The sequence below is a fragment of the Cololabis saira genome, chromosome 21 (assembly GCF_033807715.1).
Source record: "Cololabis saira isolate AMF1-May2022 chromosome 21, fColSai1.1, whole genome shotgun sequence".
Taxonomy (NCBI): Eukaryota; Metazoa; Chordata; class Actinopteri; order Beloniformes; family Belonidae; genus Cololabis; species Cololabis saira.
In genome coordinates, this window is record NC_084607.1 from 31,930,947 (window position 1) to 31,947,968 (window position 17,022).

The following is a 17,022-nucleotide window of genomic DNA, read 5'->3' on the forward strand; positions in this document are numbered from 1 at the left end:
GTAATTTCTCCCGCTTATCTCCCGATTTTAAAGTGAAATGAGTCAATGGTGTTTCACGTGTCGGGGTTCCTGCATGGATGTATTATATTAACGGGTTCCTGACAAACCTGGCAACCCAACCCAAAAGCACTGCCTACGTCCAAGCTCCGCCCCATGGAGCTGCCAATACGTCAACGTCGCCGCCATATTGGATGTGGCAAGACTGCGCTGTAAACTAATACAAGTAAATTGACTTATTTTCATAAAGCACCTTTCTACAAAGAAATTTACGTTTTACGTCTCATTTATTCATTCACACATGCACTAATATACTTGGGAAACAGTTAGGCACCAAATATAATATATTTAATTTTCTCAGATGGCAAAAATAAGAACTTTATTGATCCCACAGTAATTCATGTTATATCAGCTATAGAGAACAAGGTAGTGCCGAAAAACAATATATCCCCCCTCACAAAAACAAGAAAAATAGAGAAATATATTCTTTCATCAGCAAAGCATTACATAAACATATTTTAAAAATGTCAAGTTACAAAATAACATATTTGAACCATTTTTCAGATTTTTTCAGTTATTTTATTGTTTGGAAAATGGTTAAAATATGTTATTTTGTTATTTTAAAATTTTAAAATTTGTTTTGTTTGAGAAAATGCTTTGAAAAAAAGCTGAGGGAAGAGTTGGTGGAGAATCAAGTCATAGCAAGCAAGGATCTCCCACAGGAAGAGAGAGTTGAAGGTTCTGGGTTCTTCTAGGGAAAGAGGAGAGCTTTACAAATCTGGCATCACTGATGAAGGCAATGCTCTGCATCCCTCACAGCAATGAACCTCAGAGAGGTCATTCAGCATGGTGGAAAAGATCCTCACAGGAAACACAATGAGTATGGATAATTCTACTCTTTGCACACTTCTTTCTTGCAGGATAAACCATACCAGCCCTGGCCACAAGTATGTACCCTCCAAGAAAGTGATTGAATCTGCAAAGTCTGACACCTACAATTACAACAGGTCCTTGGGTGACAAAGGGAACCTGGAAAATTCTACAAATATTGTATTTTATTGTTATTAATACTAAACTTAATTGGCTCCAAGAAGGCTGTAGAATCATTTTGGGAGGTACATTTAGCACATTTCATTGTAGCTATGGATTTAAAGCTCATTAAAAGTCGCCTTGTTTATATCAGGGTGGGGATGTTGTGAGTGGAGCATTCCAACCGCTACCCCAGAAAATCTCCCTCTTTTTCACAGCCCAATGTTGGCAGGTATGCTGTAGTTCAAATACAGAAATATCTCTGCTGTTTCTCATCATCAGTTGCTGCATCGGCAGGACTTGGAGTGCAGTCTCCCGACGGCTCTGGTTGAACAGCCCGACAAACCATCTCAGATCGCGCTGTTTTCTTTGATCACAAGAGCAGTGATCTCCTCTCCATCCTTTTTATTTATCTTTTATCTCCTGTTGCTGTTTATTTATCTTTACTGCACCATCTCGAAATATTAATCACTTTTATAAGTGAACAGCGCTAACGCAGTTCAAACAGCAGGTGTATCCGCCCCTTTAATCTGATTGTTTTATCCACTGCTCTGCGTCCCCCACGTGGGGTGCGCTCTTATGATTGGCTGAAACAAAGGAAGACATCTGATTGGTTCTGTGTTAAAAAAAACCTATTTGTGGATCTAGTCACGTCAGGGGAGTCTCAAAACTCACACACAAATCCAGCGCAGCTCACAGACAAAAAAACATTTCTAAATCAGGTTATATTTGTGTGTGCATCAAAAATACATTTGTATATCTTGTCCTACGCACGTGTGAATTGTTCTGTGCACGTGTGAAACGGTGTGTGTATTTGCAAATCGGTCTGTGCATTTGTGAATTATGAGACTGTTCTAGCTCCATATCTGTCGGGCTGCGTGAGCCTCGACTCTTGGACTTTCTTCATCCATAGTTTGTTGTGATTCACGTTTGATTCCACGATCAAGGTCTCTGGTTTATTTTTGGATTAAATGACGATTGTGTGTATGTTACAGCTTGTTGCAACAACCACTTCTTCGGAATCCTCGAATGATCCATCTCCCAGCATGTGTAGCTGTCATATATAGCCCATATTGTCGCTGTGGTCGGTGCTGTAAATGGGTATAACGTCTAGACCCCGAATGTAAGACGATCCCCACTTTTTCAGTCTTATTTCAATGCAAAAAACCCCGTCTTATATTCGGGCCAATACGGTAGTTTGGGAGAAATGCACTCACATTTTTTTTTATATTCCTCAGCTCATAGTCTGTGGGAAATGCACTCAAAATTAATTCTAAAATCAAATACAGATGCCAGCCCACTACACATATAATCAGCTAATAATGTTAGAAAAAATGAAAGCGACACCACTGTTACAATTCAACCATTTTTTATTCAACACAATGTGCCTTTTATAAAGGCATGAATGAAAGGTGCTTAATCAATACAAGGTGCTTGTCATGAATGAAAACAAAAGTGAAAAGGAAATGACTACAGCAAAACATGAGATGTGCTTTAACAGCACATCACATAACAGTGTTAATAGTTCCATATTCTAATAGTGGTCACTGCTACAGAGGGTAGATTCAGTATTTTGGGTCTCCATCTCTTATTCAGTAAACATAATTCAATAAGATTCTATGTATATATTTCTTTAAATTGAAGCTGATAGTGTCTTTTTAGGATACTTTATTCTGATTGGATACATCTTCTTGTCAAGACTTCTGTATCCAATCAGATAAAAGTACCCTAAAAAGAAACTATCACCTTAAATTTAAAACATTTCCAATTCCATTTTTGACTTATCCATGTAAAATTATAGTTCCTAATTGTATCATGTAAATAAATTATATTTAATAAAGTTTTACTGAAGAGATTGAGACCCAAAATAATGAATCCACCCTAATAGCAATGACAATAGAATATGGAGCTATTTAACACAGTTTGAAAAAAGTTGTGTCAAAAACATTGTTATACCATGTCCATATTGCCCAGCCCTAACAATCAGTGCAACATATGCAATCACATTTGTTTTACTATTTTGATCGTAAGTGTTACTTTTATTGTGTGCAAACCAATAAAAATAAAGAAAAAATAAATAAAAAAAAATTCTACAATCTGAGGTAGAAGAGGTAAAACGGTGCACACAGGTATAAATCAACGGGTGTCATCAACCCAACAGGAAGGCAGGGGAGAGGACGTGCTCATTTCCAGGGTTGTTTTGGCTCCGTTTCCCTGTGTTGATACTTCTGCAACCCCAGCTTTGGCCAGATTGTAACGGTACGATGCAACCTTGTACGCCATGTGGCGTTTCCATCCCAATCCCCCGTCTTCACCAGCCGTCATTCTGAGACATGGATGAGCTGCAACCAGAGCTTTAGCAGCCATTCCCAATTCCTTCTCATTTGGGTATGTTTTAAAGCTGTAGATCGTTTCTGCCATTTTTTCAATGACTTCACTCTTCTGTGACCTATTCAATTTCAGCAATTTTCCTGATTGTTCATAAACATGATTTCCTTCTTCTAGTTTATGCTCCACTTCATCACTAAAACGAGGAACAACAAAGTGATCAGGCCAACTCTTCTGACGCCGTGTTGCAGGTACAGGTGGGAGTAAGTCTGCATCAGAAGATGCAGTAGATGAGGTGTTGCCTTCAGGTCTGATGACTCTTAATGTGCCCTTCTCTGGCAACTCTTGGATGTTCACAAGAAGACAAAGATCCCCATTAAAGTCTGGATCCTCGTAATGCAGGTCAAAGTCCCCATCCAGTCTCGGCTTGAACTTCTCTTGCATCATTTCTTTCAGCTCTTCCACCGACTGCGGTCGTTCAGTTAGAGTCAGCTTCAGGGCGGTGTCTCTTGCAACAAATACACGCAGCACATGCTTCTGGGCGGCAGCCATCTCTTGGTTCTTGAAAGACAAAAAACAGAGATTGCATTGGTTATTTATCGTCAAAACAGAGCTACAGTAAAATATTTTGATTATTATTTATTATTGAGTGACTTTGTTAATGTTGATGACTGGCAGTGAGTTCTAATCAATAAAACTCCACTTTTGTTTTCTGATGTTTTTATTTTTCTGAAAAATGCTTGGTTTTCACCGAACCCGTAGTCATATCGTATTGATAGAGATATCTGGCATGAATATCGAGGTATGCAATTTTGTCCCTATATTTCAGCCCTAGTAGCAATATGAACCGTTTGGGCGTTAAGAGCAATCTTCCATCTACGTTGTAAGCGCAGAGAGGTGTTGTGTCATTTAGCTCTGATGGGGTGTGAACAGCCAAATTCTCTGGGGAAAGTTCGTAAGATCTCGGGTGTTCAATGTAGTTTGACGTGTGCTCTCGGCAAAGAAAGAGAACACTACCGTTAACCAGGAGAACCTGTTCAATTCTGCAGAAATTAGGCAGTCCTCCCTTTTGTCCCACAGACAAAAACATTCCTAGGTTCTTCAAGACTTTCTGCTGTCATTACAACTGTGGTACAACTGTCATTATCTTCTAAAGCCGGAAATATACTCTACGCACGTAACCTGCGTAGCCTGCGTACGTGTCTGTTCGGCTCCCTTGCGTACCTCGCGTACCACACGACGAGAGCCCGTCATACCGGCGGTTACCAATAGGGGGCGAAGGAGAGCAGCGGTTGGAAAAGTGATTCGTAGAGGTAGTAGCAGTAGCGGTAGTAGCAGTAGCGGATTTCAGAGTTTTTCAGAGTTTTTCAAATCGGATTTAAGATTTCAAACAAGATCATGTCGTCATCATCGGAAGGAGAGGAGCTTCTGACACTGGTCTTGTTGCATCGTCGGAGACGGCGCCAGCGCCATCGGAGATGGTACGTTAGACCGTTAAACCAAAGCCGGGGGGAGACTGGAGAGTTCGCCAGCCTTGTCTTGCCCATGCGGGGGATTGACGATGAAAAGCACCGGGAATATTTTCGGATGTCGTCAGCTTCATTTGACGATATTTTGCGACGGATTTCCCCGCTGCTTCAGCACCAGACCACACACAACACTTGTGTGACCGCCGCAGAGCGGCTGGCCGTCACCCTGCGCTTCATGGCGACCGGGATGAGCTATCGAGCTTTAGCAGCCAGTTACAAGCTTGGAACAGCCACCGTGGGACGTATCGTGTCTGAAGTATGCCAGGCTATCTGGGCTGCTCTAAAGGATGACTTCGTGGCCCACCCCAGGATTGATGCTTGGTCTAAAATAAAAGAAGATTTCAGTGAGCTGTGGCAGTTCCCCAACTGTGTCGGAGCCATCGATGGCAAGCACGTCCGGATCCGTGCTCCAGTCAACAGCGGGAGTGGTTTTTTTAACTACAAGGGCTACTTCAGCATCATCCTGATGGCGGTGTGTGATGCCAGGTACCGATTCACTGTTGTGGACGTAGGTGCTTCTGGGCGTGAGAGTGACTCAGGGGTGTTCACAAGAAGTGCCTTTGGGTCCCAGCTCATCCAGGGGGACCTTTCCCTACCACCACCATCTGCCCTACCTGGAAGTGAGGTGCTCTGTCCTCCAGTCTTTGTTGGTGACGAGGCATTCCCTCTAAAGACTCATTTGATGCGACCATATTCAGGTGAGAACATTCATGTTGCATATATCAAGTTTATGATTTTGAATAACATCAACTAACGATAAATCTCAATTACTTTATTAGGCACCAACTTGTCAGCAGAGCAGCGCGTCTACAACTACCGCCACTCCAGAGCACGATGAGTGGTGGAGAACGCCTTTGGCATCCTGGCTGCACGGTGGAGGGTGTTTGGGAAGGCCATGGAGTGCAGTGTGGAGACAGCAGAAGTGGTGATAAAGGCGTGTGTTGCTGTCCACAATTATCTCTGTGGTCTGGACCGGTCTGAACAGGCCAGGTACATCCCCAGCACCTTTGTGGATTCCACAAATGGCCAGGGTGAATGGAGGGAGCAGGTGGCAGGAGATACCAACCTCCTCCCCACAGGACGCCTCTCTGCTGAGCGGGCAACGAAACTAGGTTGTGAGGTGCGGAACCACCTCATGAACTATTTCCAGACGGATGCAGGCAGGATGGCTCACCAGGACACTGTGCTACGCAGAGGCACACTACAGCGACTTTAGATAGATTTTTGCAGTATTGTTTGATAGCATTTGAATCCGCTGGTCATTTTATGATCTGTTTAGGCTCTTTTATGTTTAATGTTACTTGTTAAAGCCTAGATTTAAGTCAGCAATAACTTTAAATCTCTTGTTTATGTCCATTACTAAATGTTCATATTTATATTTTGCACTTTTTAGTAATTTTTTATTTCTAGAACTATAATAAATAAATTATATATATATATATATATATATATATATATATATATAATTTATTTATTATAAATATGAGAGAGAGAGACTATAACATTCATACTCTCAGGAATCGTAGGTTATTTTGGGAGATGTTAATAAATTAACGTTGTACATAATTTCATAATTTCAACATTTAAATAAACCTTTTTCCATCCAACTCTCTTTGTGCAACCTTTATTGGTGGTTAGATGAAAAATCTTGTCTTAAATGTAAAGACAAGCCGAGGTGTGGCGGCTGACGTACCCAATTGACGCCCCTGAGACAGAGCACTAGTAAATGTGTGATTGAATGCATAAAAAAAGTCTGTACAACAGGACTCAAATTAAACATTTATTAACATATTAAACAGTAAACATATAAAACAGTAAACAGTAAACAAAGTTGGTGCAACACACTGTGGTTGCATGTTCCATAGACAGACTACAGATCCTTCTAAAACTAAAACTAATGATGGTAACCTTGGATAAGCTGGGTCATTTCCTTCATCAGTCCCATTGCAGCATCCGGCGGTAGTCCCTGCAGAAACGCCCCCGCCCAGTTTATGAAACTTGTGAAGACGTTATGAGACGCGTGCCTCTCCTCCGCCTTTGCACGCCTCTCCTCCTCATCCCGTGCACGCCTCTCCTCATCCCGTGCACGCCTCTCCTCATCCCGTGCACGCCTCTCCTCATCCCGTGCACGCCTCTCCTCATCCCGTGCACGCCTCTCCTCATCCCGTGCGCGCCTCTCCTCATCCCGTGCGCGCCTCTCCTCCTCCCATGCCTTCCTCTCCTCGTCCTCCCGTGCACGCCGCCTCTCCTCCTCCTCCCGTGCACGCTGCCTCTCCTCCGCCCATGTACGCCTCTCCTCCGCCCATGTACGCCTCTCCTCCGCCCATGTACGCCTCTCCTCCACCCATGCCTTCCTCTCCTCGTCCTCCCGTGCACGCCGCCTCTCCTCCTCCTCCCGTGCACGCTGCCTCTCCTCCTCCTCCCGTGCACGCCTCTTCTCCTTCTCCTGCCTGTAGCCCTGGAGATGGTGGAGCAGGGCTGCATCCAAGTTGTCCTGGTCCTGGCCCCGCTTCCTTTTCCGCCTTGGACCCAACGGAGTAGCAGGCGTGCATGATGCTGATGTTGATGCTGATGATGGTGATGGTGCTGATGGCAATGGCTCATCAGTGGAGAGACAGTGGAGAGGTGCTGGTGAAGCAGCGGCCTCACCAGCACTGATGAGGCCGGGTGTGGAGACGTCGTCATCCTCAGCAAGGATCTGACATGAAAGTTTACAAATGACACAACTTAGTTAGTGATACTTGGTAAACACAAACGTAGGCAAATTATTAATTTTATATTCTATATTAATATTGTGAATTATATCATGTGTGGAAACACCACAAACAAAAACAATCTAAAATAAAACAAATAATTTCTCTGAATATGTGCAGTACTCAAGTTGTAAAAAAAAAAAATCAGGGGGGATGGTGGATTTTATCATATGGGGACAGATAATTTGTGCTGATTACAAATAATATAATATATTACAAATAATAGCAGTGACCAAAACACCTGCAGAAATACTGCAGGAATGACATAGCAGCAGTTAAATGCAGCCTTCTGTAAGCTTTAAATATCCACTGGGCTTACATCAAATACATCAAAACACAACAATAAAAAACACTTTTTCTGAACTTATCAATATAACTCTGTCCTTCACAGGATAAGTAAAATGCATCACTGCAAAAACTTAAAATCTTAAGAGTATTTGTCTTATTTCCCGCCCCCTCCCCCCACCCCCATAAACAAAAGGCTGTGCTGTACGAGTGCATGCTTTTCGGGACAATCACTGATGATAATTAAATTAAATTATTTATTTAATACACTTACTTTGTCTGGACAAAAGTTGGTGTCCGTTGCCCGATGGTTAACGAACTTCTGTAGCCAGCTCAGACGACGGATGATCGGCGGACAAATCGATCCCTCCGCTCCATCACCGCTGCGTTTCTCCTGCATCTTCCTCCGTGCTCTGACATAGCGATCACGGAGCAGCTTCCATTTGCTCCTGCATATCTTCATGTCCACCCCCAAAACTGCGCCGATCTCCCGCCAGGTGTTCTGGCAAGCGTGCTTGTCGCTATGTAGTGGCAGAGATACATCATATATATGATCATAATTGCGGACTAGTTCGGCCAGCTTCTCTTCGAATGTGTCCGCCATTTTGATAACTGCAACACACGTGACACCATTCTTGAGGTGTCACGTGACCAGGACCGGCGCCTCTAGCGGGAACAGCGATACTAGCGGCCAGAGCGAGAACTGCAGGTCGCGTACGCGTTCAGTGTCTTTTTGAGAACGTGCACGCCGACGCGTCAAATGTACGCAGGATACGCAGGATACGCGAGACGTGACGTCACGCGTATCCTGCGTCTCGCGTACGCGTTCTGAACTGCAAGTATAAACGCGGCTTAATACAACACACTCACCAAAGTCTGAATCCCTACCATGTTCTCTACTTTTGTGTGCATTAAACGATGAGTAGCTATTTGTTCTGTAATAACAATTCTTGAACGGACATGCTACCATGTCATGACTTCTTAAATGATTTCTCAAATGACCAAATAGAATTTCCTCAGAAAAGGGATGCTTAAAGTCACACAAAGGACAAGCAAAAAAGCCAAGTGCTCCGGTTGCTGCATCTACTCTACTATACTCCCTATGAGACCGTGACATGAGCTTTCATTGCTTAGCATGATGGAAAAGTACAAATGCAACTGGCATAGAGACATGGCAGACGGGAGACTGTTGAATATTGGCTATGTAGTACAGTATAGTGCTGAAATAATTGTCTCCGGGCATTTGAAGTTACAGAGCACAACTTGCACTTCCACTCCATTAGGCCAATTTCAATCATTTCAATTAATGTCTAAACCACTTTATCCCTGTTTTGCACTCTTGGCGATTCAAAAATAGCACAAGTTAAAAAGTGTTTAAAATTTTAACTCACCTGATCCAATTGGATTATGTCTGGTGGGGGAAACGCTGCCAATAGCACTCTCTGTAGACAACATGAGCAAAAAGATGATTTATTAATGTTCAAAAACATTCTTAAAATAATACATAATGATAAGTGAATATACAGATAAAAAAGAAATGTTCAATTAAAATCCATTATAGTAATAATGAAAATGTTGAAAGATGAGCAGGTTAGTTATTAAAAATTAAAAAAACCTCTTGCAAATCCTCTTCTCTACACATCTTCCAAACATATCTCCTAAAACAGCAGATCTACAAAGTATCAAAGTTATGTGCTTTTCAATCTGCTCTTCCTGTTGATGTTTTTAACAAAGTATTACCAAAGGGTTCAAGTCGTCAAACTATTTTTCTGGGGACCCCCACAGTTGAAAGAAAAACATTAAAAGAAATAGCCACTTGCAATAGAATGACTGTGGAAACCATTGGGTGCATGACTAATAGAATAAAACTAATTATTAATTATACTATTTCATAATACATCCTACATGTAGCTGCTAAAAGGCTCTGGAGAGAATCTCTCAACCAAACACTTGAGCCTACGAAGAAACACGTACACAGGCCACGTGGTGCTAACCAGGCGGTTAGCATCATGCTAACACACTCACATTGGGTTAAGCATTGTTTGTTTCGCGTCAACACACACAATACGTTTACATGCAGCAAAGAGATCGGATTTATGATCGTATCAGATAACAACATGCAGAAGGATCACTTGTCTGAGTTACTTGCAATTAATTGGATTAAGGATTAAACTATTTTACAACAATTCTACATTCCCAGTTGTCATAGTCTAAATTTCCGCATATTAATGAAGTTATCGAAATTCAACTCAAAACAAAACATGAAAAGTTTTACTTACCAAATCAGGGCAGATGATAAGACGGCGCTGACGGCGCTGAAGACAAGAAGCTAAAAAAACTGAGGTGGTGGTTGGAAAGTCTGTTCGATCCGCTCCGCATGCAGACGAATTCACAAAGGCTGAATGAGCTTTGGCGAGGTGAGATGAGGTGAGAGGAGACCCCGCCCACCACGACGTGATGACGTCATGATGAGACCCCACCCACCACGACGTGATGACGTCAGGACGGTCCTGTAAGATTCCTAAAACTTTTGAGTGTTCCACACAAATTAACTATAAAATATTGAGCCCTATTCCATTAAAGTGGCACAAGTCTTTACAGAGCTCAAAACTTTTTAGTTCAGTCAACTGCATACCAACTTTTGCGTTTTACAAACTTATAACTTATGAGCCAGACAGTACAACTGTTAGGGAATACAGGGATCGAGTGAAGGAGCACTGCAGTGACATGATATTTTTCCACGTAAACAAAAATGTCATGCATGACATCTTTTTCCACGTAAACCAAACTTGCACCGATGATGCATTTACTTTCTCTCTAAATCTTTAAAACAAAAATATACTTTGAACAACTTTATAAGCTGCAATCTTGCTGAAAAAGTCAAATTCTTACAAAAACATAGTGAAATAAACAAGAAACTAATCCTTTTTTTTTTTTTTACATGTAATGTCTATGGACGATGACGTAGTACAAATAGGAGTTCATGTCTATTAATATATGTTCATAAAATAAGTTCTAAAAAAAATGAATACTCAGGGAAGAAGGCCTACTTTCAATTACTACTTATTATTGTTAGTATCATAATTGTTGGTTGGTATTTGTATTGAAAAGTGCTATACAAATAAAGTTATATTATTTATTTTTTTTCTAATTATTTCACAGTGTCACCGAATGATTTGCCAATACAAGCACTTTTGTTCATGTTCAATTAATAATACAATATAAAATTATAGTTGGATTTTGTGTCTTGTTATTAGTAGAGTAATGTTTGTACAATTATATACAAGTAATTCTACCAATCTAGGTAGGGGGAGGACCACTGATATGAACTGATGTTAATATTAAACATTGTTTTTAGTATCATTCTGCCGGATGGAGAGAGAGTGGCAGTATGATGCAAAGACGAGAGAAGAAAGGAGCAGGTGATGGAGAGAGAAGGGAAAGCTCCAGCAGAAAGTGAAGAGAGGTAGGTGAACTCTGTTAAATGTTAGTTTGTCACATATTTCAATACAAAAACATTAGGTATGAGTTGTTATTTTATTGATGACACGTCTATTTGGAAAGAAGCTTAAAATGATGGTGGTCTGAAATCATGTGGTTATCTGTATGTAAGGGCGTCCAGTACACAATCAAGCTAAAAACCATTGGAGGTCTTGTCCAAAAAAGGTTTTTGGTGGTGGTTCCTGAACTCATATTTAGTGATGTGGGCTAAACTCCGGATGTGCTCAACTGTTGGCAATTAATTTAAATGTGTTATGGTGCCACCTTGTGGATAAACGGGATCCTTACCGTTTATGAGGAAACAGTCACTTTTTGCAATTACATCAGGTGCTTAAAACTACAAATCTGTGTGTACAGGACTGTCTCAGAAAATTAGAATATTGTGATTTTCTGTAATGCAAAAAACTCAAATATCCTATCTCAAAAAATGTGAACAGTCTGGGAATCTTAATCTTAAACTGTAAACCATAATCAGCAATATTAAAATAATAAAAGGCTTGCAATATTTCAGTTGATTTGTAATGAATCCAGAATGTATGACATTTTTGTTTTTTTAATTGCATTAAAGAAAATAAAGAACTTTATCACAATATTTCAATTTTCTGAGACAGTCCTGTATGTGTTGGGGGGGGGGGGGGGGGGGGGGGGTTAACGTGTTCTTACAAATCGGGCTACCACCACCATGTATAACGCAATTCATTTGTAATAGTTTAAACATTATGGCTGAATAATTATTACAAGTTGTCCAAGCTTGGGATTCAGCATGATTGTTATGTGTGACAGATGAGGACATCTCCACCTCTTCACTGGGGGGCACAGGAAACCTTCAGCTTCATCCAGCTGACCATCCAGGAGCTTAAACGTCCAGCAGGGCTGGATGAACGTAGGATCAGCCTCTTCAAGACACCTGGTATGAAAAACTAACATGCAAATAGCGAAAACAATAATGATGCTTAAGTGTCTATATGTGTGTGGGTGTTTGTATGTCTGTCCAAAGCGGCTTCAGCAGAGACACATGTATTGCTTCTGAAATCCGTAGCACGACCATCAACAGTGGTGGATGTACTTTACTACAAATGTCTGCGACTAAAAACCAGCCTGGAAGGATTCCACAAGCTTGGCCCTTAATGATAGCAGACACTCAAGTGTATTTCTACATTTTAAAACCTGCACTTATTAAGCTGTCGTTAGTCTAATGCAGTTGTCTTCATTCCTGGTCCTGGAGAGACACTGTCCTGCATGTTATAGATGTTTCCCCGCATCAACACGCCCTGATACAAACGACTGCATCATTAACAGACTTGTACAGACCTGGATGACAAGCTGATGATGACCATTAATATGAATCAGGTATGTTGATGCAGGAAAACATCTAAAACATGCAGGACAGCAGTCCTCAAGGAACAGGATGAACACCACTCCTCTGATGGGTTTTATTTTGATGTTCCTCTTCCTTCATTGTGCAGCACCAACATATCAGCTTTACCTAATAAGTGGCATTGCACTGTGGATTTCTGACCATAGCTCAGATGCAGTGTTTGGAGGGAAAAGGACAATAGCACAGGATCTCCTTTTCTCTTCTTTGTATGTTTGCGGCCCAGAGCTTCAGGAGCTGCATGCTGCCTTGCAGTCCCACCCTCTGATCATCCCATGTCCCATGGATGTCTGTTGGATCTGCTGACATCCTGGCCTGCAGTCCCGCACTCAATATATATATATATATATATATATATATAGTAAATCAAAGTTATAAATGCTTACATTTTTATACATTTGAAGTATAATTGTGGTCGTGTCTGCTATTGTAATTGCTTAAGAAATAGATATGTTTTGTAAAATAATGAGAATAAAGGCCATTTAATCGTACAATTATACAATAGTGTGGGGAAAAAGTACAAAAACTATCAGTTAACAATTAATGGTTGAACAGTTTAATGTGTTGTCATTAAAACATTCCTACATGATCTGGAGATATTAAAATCATACCTCATTAAAATCTGTTGCATTGTGATGTAATATAAAATAAATCCAGATGTCAATCAGTCTCGGCAATGCAAAATGAGGACGTCACACTGTGGGTAACCTTTGCTGACCGATGTTTCCTCCAAATCAGGTGACCACCCTAAACTCAGCTCAGTGCCAATCTTTTGACAGATAGTAAGAGACGGGCATTATTTTTTTTTTCATGAATTTGACATGACTTCAAGAAACAATACCATTCAAACTTTGTATGATCCTAAAAACATGCCAAATGTCAAATTTGAAAATAACGGGAAAAAAAGAAATCTTGGAATAATCAACAAATGACAAATTGCATTGGTGAAAATGTTCACATCCAAAGCACTATAGATTCATTTACACAACTGTAGATCTCTAGCCAAGAATTAAAGGAATGATGTCTCAGCAGGATCCTTTTATCCTCAGTAGACTTGTATGTGGTTTTACCAGATATAAGTAATTTTCATAAATACAGACTCGACTAAGAAAAAAACAATGAGAAAATTATACATATTGTCATAAGAAATTAAGAATAAGTAGAAACTGACACATATAATAAACAAGAACTGTCAACACTAAATTAAAGCACTAACACGTAATTTATTTATTTTTTTTCCTTGTCTGCACACATATTATTGATTGATACCATGACGGTAGAAACCAAAAGTGTATATATGTGCATTATTACTATATTTAATATATATACATATATATACACACACATATGCGTACACATACATAAATATACACATACAAACCCAGTGTTTTTTTTTTTTTTGGGGGGGGGGGGGGTGGGTGGGTGACGACATCCACTGCCAATCCAGGAAGCAGGAACACACGGAGACACACGTCAAGCACTGGAAATCTGCAACAAAAAAAAAAACACAAACAAAGCACGAAACCGGCACGGAGCCAACCAAAACAATAACAGCAATCGACCTAAATCTTGAGATCTGATCGCAGTCTGAGCTAAGCTATCGCTACCGCTACCTAAACCCAAAAACTAGAGAGCCAGCATGCAGGTGAACAAGCCAGTGTGTATGTCTATGTGTGTGTGTGTGTATGTATATGATCATGCGTGTGTGTGTGTGTGTGTGTGTGTGTGTGTGTGTGTGTGTATATGCATGTGACTAAGTGACTATATGTGTGTGTGTGTGTGTGTGTGTGTGTGTGTGTGTGTGTGTGTGTGTGTGTGTGTGTGTGTGTGTGTGTGTGTGTGTGTGTAATAAACCAAACAAAGCTCCACCTGAAGTGTATCTATAGTGGGGGAGGGGGGGGAGCAATCCCGCCACCCGCGAGACCAGAGGCCGACACGGAAGAGCCCGGAACCCAGCCCACCGGCAACCCCACAGAGGGGAGAAGTAGGAGGGAGGCAACCCACCGCCTGCGAGGCCCCCCCCCCCCCCCCCCCGGCGGCGGCCGAGGGGGCCCGCGGGCGGGGCCCCCACGGCGCGGGAAGAAGCAGCCAGGGATTCCGCAGCGGCGGACCGCGACCCAGGCAATCCCCGTCCACCCGGTCCGGGCCGGACACGCGGCCAGGAGGCCCTCACCCTTCAGGCCAATGACCCCCACCCGGCAGGGGGCCAGCCTGCCCGGAGAGACAGAGCCGCCCCGGCCGCCGACGCGGGCAGGCGCACCCGTCCCCCACGAAAGTGGCCCTCCAAGACCAGAGGGGCGCCCCGCCGCAGAGGCAGCGGGGGGGACCGGAGACGGGCCCGGAGAGAGGGAACCCCCCAACAAGGCGACACCCGTGCAGGCCCGACAACGGAGGGCCCCAGACCCAGCTATCCCATTCATTCATCCATTCACCTATCCGATACCTATACTAATAATAATATAATATACTATACATAATAATAATACTAATAATAATAATAATAATAACAATAATAATAATAATAATAATAATAATAATAATAATAATAATAATAATAATAATAACCATCTTTGTATAATATAATATTCATAAATTATTAAGTTTTGATGTCCTGCCAATGGAGGCTCAGATCCTCCATGGCAGGACCCTTCCATACCGCATTCTCACCGACACAGACATACAATCACGCACCGTTTCCCCCTCCCCGGGGGGGTCCAGCACCGCCAGAAGGCACCCCAGGCTGCACGGCGGGCCCCGCCAGGCCCGGGTAACCCGACCCACCCGTCCCAGGCCGGTGAGGGAACGCGGGTGATGTGGGACCCCCTCCCGCCCCTGGTGTTGAGTGCGTGTGATTAATGCCATAAAAACAGGGAGGGGGGAGGGCCAAGTATCGATTGACACCGACCCCCCCCCCCCTCCCGAACTACGTGTCCTTGTCAAATGTATTTATTAAGTGTTGACTGTGCAGTGTCTATTTTGCTGTTAAAACCGTGAGGCGGGGAGCGCCGGGCCACGCGGGACGGTGCCCCCCACGACCCGGACCCCCCGCCCTTCGCCTATGTACGTATGAATCGTGTAGGGGGGGGAAAGAGGGGGAGCGGAGGACGAAGCCAGGAAGCAGGACCAGCAAAGCCGGCCCTGATAAGACACCCGCGTCCCCCCACCGGCCATCCAGTAGACGGGGGCGGCCCTCCGGGCCGGGCCAGGGCCCCACCGTACCTCCATGGGCGCCCCCGGCGCCGCCGGAGCCCCCAGACGGAGGGGGAAACGGTCCAGCATCCTCCCATTCATACTGACAACATAAGACATAGATACCTGGGAATGGTGCCACCCCGCCGTCGCGCCCGCCCGTGCACCCCCCGGTCAGGGGAGGCCCGCTCCCCGGACCCGGCCCCACCCCCCCCCGAGGCCACCCCGGCGGACACCCCAAGGGTCACGGAGTCCCCACATCCGCAGGGGCACTTGGCCCCCGCCCAGCGACGGAGGACCAAGGCAGCAATGCCCCCCCAGCGCAGACAGCCACCCCCCACCCAGGCAGGGTCGGGCCCTCCGGGTGGGACCCCCACGTCCACGGCCCAGCCCCCCCCGGGAGGCCCGGAGACGCCCAAGCCACAGCCCCCCGCCCGAGCCCTCCCCAGCCACCCCCCCCACCGCCATGAGGCAACCCCCCCCACAGGCCCCCAAGGCCCCCACCGGCTAACACGTAAATTAACATTGAACCCCAGAAAAACAAGCTCCTCAAAAGATGCTGTGTATGAAACCTGCATAATCCAAGCAAACGCTTGTCTGGACTCTTTTACATGTCTTACCTGTGGCCAACAATAATCACGTGATTTTTGACAAACTTTTTGTAAAAAAAACAAAAAAAGAGAGAAATAATAATAATAATAATAATAATAATAATAATAATAATAATAATAATAATAATAATAATAATAATAATAATCGTAATTTGGCGTATAATATAAATATACTTAGCGGATCTATCAGATCACACCGTTGCTAAGCGACATTTATAAAGCCTGAATTATGGTTCTGCGTTAAATCGACGCAGAGCCTTCGCCGTAGGGTACGACGTAACCTATGTGGCGCCGCGAACCCTACGCCGTAGGCTCTGCGTTGGTGTGACGCGGAACCATAAATCAGCCTTGAGGCTTTCATCGGAATGCGGTAGCGCCGTGGCGCGTCACGTGATTTTTCATATAACTTAATTATTTATATTTAT

The 17,022-nt window shown here is 43.3% G+C and overlaps 2 protein-coding genes across 2 annotated transcripts; one reads left to right on the plus strand and one right to left on the minus strand.

The window, feature by feature from the left end:
- Positions 1-4,899: 4,899 nt before the first annotated feature.
- Positions 4,900-6,313, plus strand: LOC133421579 (uncharacterized). Its single transcript, XM_061711231.1, has 2 exons — positions 4,900-5,581; positions 5,663-6,313. The coding sequence occupies exons 1-2, from the start codon at positions 4,900-4,902 to the stop codon at positions 5,719-5,721; spliced, it is 741 nt and encodes a 246-aa protein (XP_061567215.1). The 3' UTR covers positions 5,722-6,313.
- Positions 5,838-8,525, minus strand: LOC133421580 (uncharacterized). Its single transcript, XM_061711232.1, has 3 exons — positions 8,196-8,525; positions 7,314-7,581; positions 5,838-5,974 (listed from the first exon to the last, which is right to left on the minus strand). The coding sequence occupies exons 1-3, from the start codon at positions 8,523-8,525 to the stop codon at positions 5,838-5,840; spliced, it is 735 nt and encodes a 244-aa protein (XP_061567216.1).
- Between the last annotated feature and the right edge of the window lie 8,497 nt (positions 8,526-17,022).

What these genes read in the sequence shown, in the direction of transcription:
- LOC133421579 (XM_061711231.1), top strand. Translation starts at nt 4,900, where the DNA reads ATGCGGGGGATTGACGATGAAAAGCACCGGGAATATTTTCGGATGTCG. An exon ending in TTTGATGCGACCATATTCAG is followed by an intron (nt 5,582 to 5,662) that starts GTGAGAACATTC and finishes TTACTTTATTAG; the next exon opens with GCACCAACTTGTCAGCAGAG.
- LOC133421580 (XM_061711232.1), bottom strand. Translation starts at nt 8,525, where the DNA reads ATGGCGGACACATTCGAAGAGAAGCTGGCCGAACTAGTCCGCAATTAT. An exon ending in CCAACTTTTGTCCAGACAAA is followed by an intron (nt 7,582 to 8,195) that starts GTAAGTGTATTA and finishes CTTTCATGTCAG; the next exon opens with ATCCTTGCTGAGGATGACGA. An exon ending in GCAGGAGAAGGAGAAGAGGC is followed by an intron (nt 5,975 to 7,313) that starts GTGCACGGGAGG and finishes TTGCCCGCTCAG; the next exon opens with CAGAGAGGCGTCCTGTGGGG.